Raw genomic sequence first — 6,065 nt, 5'->3', positions numbered from 1 at the left:
ACGTAACAACTCCACGCTTGCGGAGCACGATCTCGACCGTCCAAAGCACGAACCGACGTTCAGCAGAGCAAGGAGTTCGTGCATCCAGTCCACGCCCTCGCGCTTTTCCCCACCGGAGACCCGCAACCCCACCGGCAGAGCCGTCTGGCCCGCAGCTCAGCGAAACGCGACCTTCCAACCCCAGGTGGAATCGCCACCGTCCACATTCTGGATCGTTGGCATTGACGGATCACGTCCGCTCTAGTACCCCGGCTGTTCGGTGCAGTGCCACCATGACGACACTCCCTCCCCTCTTTCTCTCTCTCGTACCCTGCGCGCTTTTACGTGCGAAGATAGCAAGGCATCCACCGCATCAAAAGAAAGGCTTGGCGAAGAGGTTAACGAATCGATCTTCTCCGAGTTTTTTGTCCTCGAGGAATTTAGCACCGCTCGGGATTCTCAGGCCATGATGATCGGTGTCGCAGGCTTCAGCCGGCACATCGGCCAGCTCTTGAGTAAAAGCAACGGTAAATCAGTCTGCTTTTCGAGGTTTCTTTGAAGCACATACTGTGTTCGCTTTGTGGTTGATGATCCGATCGATGTCAATGGTGGCTCAGGGTTTATTGCGGCGTCCCTGTCCGCGGCGAGCTGCGCGGACGAGGCGGAGAAGGCCGAGGGGGCGGGGTGCCGGGACGACGCGGCGGCGCTGAGGCTCAAATGGATTGCCATGGCGGCGATACTGGTGTCCGGCGTGATGGGCGTGGGCCGGCCGCTCGTGGGGCGGAAGCGGCGGACGGTGCAGACCGGCAGCGCTGTCTTCGTGGCCGCCAAGGCTTTCGCGGCCGGCGTGATCCTGGCCACGGGGTTCGTTCACATGCTGCACGACGCCGAGCACGCGCTCTCCAACCCCTGCCTCCCGGCCGCGCCCTGGCGGCGGTTCCCGTTCCCCGGGTTCGTCGCCATGCTCGCTGCTCTTGCCACGCTGGTGCTCGACGTCCTGGTCACCAGGTTCTACGAGACCAAGCACCGTGCGGAGGTAGCTCGGGTCAAGGCTGACGCCGCTGCCGCACTCGCCGCCGCGTCCACCTCCGCCAGCGACGAAGACATCACCGTGGTCACCGTCGTCGAGGGTGAGCACAAGGTCCCGCTCTTGCAAGCCCACTCCCATTCCCACGCGCAGTCGCATGGTCACGAGCTGGTGCAACCACAAGGACGCGAGGGGGAGGTGTCAGACCACGTGCGCTCCGTCGTGGTATCACAGGTGGTGTAATCTCTTCCTTGGGTTCACTTGTTTGATGCACTGCCCCTCAAAATATATATTGATTTTGGTTCCTGCAGATACTGGAAATGGGGATTGTGTCGCACTCGGTGATCATTGGGCTGTCGCTTGGTGTGTCTCGGAGCCCCTGCACAATCAGGCCACTGGTGGCAGCGCTCTCATTCCACCAGTTCTTCGAGGGATTTGCCCTCGGTGGGTGCATTGCGCAGGTGAGGAATTCAGTATGGATTGATAGAATAATGTGGAACGATTGTGGGATGACTACAAGGAAAATGAAAATAGTTGGAACGACCACAACTTCTACTGTTTGCACTTTGTAGAGTCTGTTCTTACAATATATAGGTTAATGTGGACGTCCATTTTTCACAGTGATGCAACATTTTTTTTTTCTGATGATGGTCTTGATTTAGGGATAAAATAACTATACTGAATTGCGCTTGATTTAAGTATTTACGGTTGTGAATTCTAGCAGCACATGCAACAGAAAAGGATGCGAATTTACAAACCTCAAGCTCAGAAACCAGAAAGCTGGAAATATCAAGGTTTTCATTGACAAATGGAAATCTCAAGGATTTAGAACTTCAGAAGTATCAGTTCATAAGAAAATACAGGAATATAAATGATATTCATTATGAAGGGAGCCCTAATCTGGTGTCAGCTGCCGCCCTCATAACATGAGCTGTGAATCCACCACCTGATTATGTTAAACTGAGTTAAATCCAGCAATTTAACTAGTCGAACTTGCATGTAGTTCTAGTTTTTGTCGTCAGGGATTGCACCTTTGTTAATTGGATGGAGGAGGGTTGACCTTCACAAATATAAGGTCTACCTATTTTAAATTTGAGGCTGTGATCGGCGGATATTCTATCACCAGCTTATTTTTCATTTGCAACTATTAGCCATTCAAGTTGCATGCCATCAACATAGACTTTATAGTATGGAGATAAACATCTGTGTATCTTGCCTTTCTCAAATTAGTACTACCTCTGTAAACTAATATAAGAGCGTTTAGATCACTAAAGTAGTGATCTAAACGCTCTTATATTAGTTTACGGAGGGAGTAATATTCTTTTATTGTGTATGAATTGGCTTCTAGTACATCGAGTTTCTTTGAACCATATAACTTTCCTGCTTATCGTCAGTATCTATCTGTGATGAGGCACATAACCAATTTTTTTTCCAAAAAACTAGGTGGCACAACTAAAACATATTGGTATGAGTATCCTTCTAAAACTTTAGGTCCAGGATTATTTGTGGCTCTCACTCTCCAGGAGCAACTGTCTGCTACTGAACGCTTTTGATTTGATTTCTTCTTTGTGAGAAAATCCAATTTATACTCGACGCTTAATCCAATATTTGGCAAAATGTGTTTCTTCCACGTGCTCCACTGCTCATGTACTGATCTTCCAAATAACTTGCTCTTATACCTGTATGTTCAACGTCTGACCTTATATGCCCCATCCACATTGCTCCCTCGTGTTTCCAAAATATTGTTTTCGTGTACTTGTTGATCTTTTTAATAGCTGTTGAACCAATCTAAAATTATATAGATTTCAAACGACTGAACTCACTAAAATCAGACGATCATACCACACCTTATTGGCTGAGGTTATATTGCCGTTTCTGTTTAAGTTGCTAATGTGACGTAAGCATATAAAACTGCATTGTTATTATGTGGGTCACTTATCTTCTGACTATAGTTTTCTTTTGCCCTTGCCCCATTGTTTTCTCTATAAGTAGCTTCTCAAGTAGCTTTATTGTGATAAAGCTTTTCTCATCTGGATTATCAAATTTGACACACTGCCAACATTTCTTCCAACAGGCTCAGTTTAAGAACCTTTCGGCAGTTATGATGGCGTCCTTTTTTGCCATTACAACACCAACTGGTATCGCCGCTGGGGCCGGTTTGTCCTCATTTTACAACGCCAATAGCCCCAGGGCTCTAGTGGTCGAAGGCATCCTCGACTCTGTGTCGGCCGGCATACTCATATACATGGCGCTGGTGGATCTAATCGCAGCCGATTTCTTGGGTGGGAAGATGACAGGGTCGCCACGGCAGCAAGTGATGGCCTATGTCGCCCTGTTCCTAGGTGCGCTCTCCATGTCATCGCTTGCAGTTTGGGCCTGAACCGGTTTAATCAGATGAAGGTAGCGGATGACGCCTACGTCCCAACATACTGCCTGTGATACATGTACATAACTAATGCATGTGCCTGTGTTCATATGATTGCATACATACATCAGATAACGTGCCCTTGTTTTTGATGGGCATGAGAGAACAGCGCCGGTGGAAACGCCTGAGCATTGCCTCTGTATATACTAGATGAATCCCCGTGCGTTGCTGCGGGATATTTTGTGCTAAAATTTCTAATGTGGAGAGATACGCCATGTAAAGAAAAATAGTGACTTGCATGTGCGTCAAAGCATTTCTCTTTTTGTGGGGAAAACATATCTTTCAAATGAGTGCATACAAAAGAATTGCTTGCAGCAAATTGTAACAGTTGTGTTAATACAAAGAATTGTAATGATGAGCTAATACAAAAAATTCGAAACAAATAAGTCTTTAAGTGACGAAACTTGCCTATTACATACATGAAAAGAGTGCATCATGATCAGCATATCATATAGCTAAAAGTAATAAATTTGGATGTTGGATCCATGTACATGTGGTTATCATGTTACCTGAGCTGAACAACTGTTCTTATTATTGGAGTAACGTCAAAATGCAAGTAACCCATAACCATCTTCCAGAACAAAATAACTATAGGAGACAAAAAAATGTTGCCACATACGCGAAAACTTGTACAAAAATGTCACCTAGTTTAATTGAACTTAAAATCTACTACCAATGCATCAAAGTCAACAATCACTAACCTGCAACTCTCAAAATCAAACAAAACGACATTTTTGGGATGTCAACTAATGGATAATAGTATAGCAATAGAATAAATGAAAAGTCAGATGAAAGAAAATTCATTCCATCAGGAACTATGAATGTGTCCAATGTAACTCTGAATATACAATGATCAAGACCGTCGACCTGAAGAAGACAATGATCATTAAGTCCGCATCAGAAATACTACATCGACATGCTAGGTAAGGAGTTGATGGCGAGATTCATATCAAGAAAGGTATTATAAGGGCATTTACAACGCAGGCGCCAGGATCTGATTCCTGGCCGTTATAACAAAATCCTACCCGATTCCTTGATTTTTGCTAGCGTCGGAGCAAAGGTAGGCACCGGGTGCTTGCGGACCTTTACGTTAATATTTTAGTTCGATTAGCAGCTGTATGCTGCTGCTAGCATTGGAGAATGAGACTCCAGCATGGTGCTTCAATTGAGAGTTCCACTGCGTCGTCACCAAAAGTGTAAGGGCATATTTATCCCTAAGGTGTTTCGGTGATTGATGACAATGCTTTTGCGGACTAATCGTGTGCGTTGAGCTTTTCAGAGATTCATCCTTTGGCATGAGACGATTCCCTCCCCTCGGTGCTTTATTCAAGACGGTGCAGCTCCGTTTCTATGTTGGTGGACTAGTTTCGTAGGAGTCACCATACTATCAAGAGGGGATCTGCTTTGGTAAGGCTAGGGTGGAATCAACACGTACACATCCTTATCGCACACGCTGATCCTTCCCGCTTTAATGGAGTACTCTTTCCCTTCCCTGTATGCTTTGTCTGGTCCCAGCGGCAGTACCGCGGGCCACAACGGTAGTACCGCCGAAAAGCAACAAGCGGTAGTACTGCTCCTCAGCGGTAGTACCGCTTGGAGCCTTCCGCCGTAGTACCGCTGCGGCTCCGTGCTCCTACCGCCTCGACTCGAGGGCCCTTTTTCTCGTGTCGGGTTTTGCGGCACTAGCTGCGGCAGTAGAGGCGGTAGTACCGCCCTTACCACCGCGGTAGTACCGCTCGGGGTCCATGTCCTCGCTCCCCTCCTTTGCGCGGCAGTACCGCTGGGTGGGATGGTAGTACCGCTGGCTAAGCGATAGTACCGCTCTCTGCAGGGCTGCTTAGGGGGTAACGGGTGGATTGTTCCCCCCACTATATAAGGGGGTCTTCTTCCCCAAAGTTGACTCATCTCTTCCCCCAAAAGCTTCATTGTTGCTCCAAGCTCCGTTTTAGCCTGATCTCTCTCCCTAGCCAATCAAACTTGTTGATTTGCTCGGGATAGGTTGAGAAGGCCCCGATCTACACTTCCACCAAGAGAAATTTGATTCCCCCCACTAATCCCTAGCGGATCTTGTTACTTTTGGGTGTTTGAGAACCCTAGACGGTTGAGGTCACCGCGGAGCCATAGTCCATTGTGGTGAAGCTTCGTGGTGTCGTTGGAAGCCTCCAATTAAGTTATGGAGATGGCCCCAACCTTGTTTGTAAAGGTTCGGTCGCCGCCTTAGGGCACCAATAGTGGAATCACGGCATCTCGCATTGTGTGAGGGCGTGAGGAGAATACGGTGGCCCTAGTGGCTTCTTGAGGAGCATTGTGCCTCCACACCGCTCTAACAGAGACGTACTTCCCCTCAAGAGGAAGGAACTTTGGTAACACATCCTCGTATCCATCGGCTCCACTCTTGGTTATCTCGTGCCTTTACTTGCGCTAGCTTATTTGTGTTGTATCCCTTGCTTGCTTGTGTACTTATTGTTGTTGCATCATATAGGTTGCTCACCTAGTTGCATATTTAGACAACCTACTTTGATGCAAAGTTTAATTTGGTAAAGAAAAGTTAAAAATTGGTAGTTGCCTATTCACCCCCCCTCTAGTCAACTATATCGATCCTTTCAATTGGTATCAGAGCCTCGTCTCTTTATT

The 6,065-nt window shown here is 47.2% G+C and overlaps 1 protein-coding gene across 1 annotated transcript; it reads left to right on the top strand.

The window, feature by feature from the left end:
- Window positions 1–268: 268 nt before the first annotated feature.
- Window positions 269–3,669, top strand: LOC119329309 (zinc transporter 7-like). Its single transcript, XM_037602326.1, has 4 exons — window positions 269–506; window positions 597–1,240; window positions 1,318–1,467; window positions 3,081–3,669. The coding sequence occupies exons 1-4, from the start codon at window positions 446–448 to the stop codon at window positions 3,384–3,386; spliced, it is 1,161 nt and encodes a 386-aa protein (XP_037458223.1). The 5' UTR covers window positions 269–445; the 3' UTR covers window positions 3,387–3,669.
- The last annotated feature ends 2,396 nt before the right edge of the window (window positions 3,670–6,065 follow it).

This window comes from Triticum dicoccoides, chromosome 1B (genome assembly GCF_002162155.2).
Source record: "Triticum dicoccoides isolate Atlit2015 ecotype Zavitan chromosome 1B, WEW_v2.0, whole genome shotgun sequence".
In the NCBI taxonomy this organism is placed as follows: Eukaryota; Viridiplantae; Streptophyta; class Magnoliopsida; order Poales; family Poaceae; genus Triticum; species Triticum dicoccoides.
This window is presented reverse-complemented; position numbering and strand designations above follow the sequence as displayed.

Bases quoted from the DNA above. Each gene is read 5' to 3' on its own strand.
- LOC119329309 (XM_037602326.1), top strand. From the start codon at position 446: ATGATGATCGGTGTCGCAGGCTTCAGCCGGCACATCGGCCAGCTCTTG. The intron at 507-596 runs GTAAATCAGTCT...ATGGTGGCTCAG, and splicing joins GCTCTTGAGTAAAAGCAACG to GGTTTATTGCGGCGTCCCTG. The intron at 1,241-1,317 runs GTGGTGTAATCT...TGGTTCCTGCAG, and splicing joins GCTCCGTCGTGGTATCACAG to ATACTGGAAATGGGGATTGT.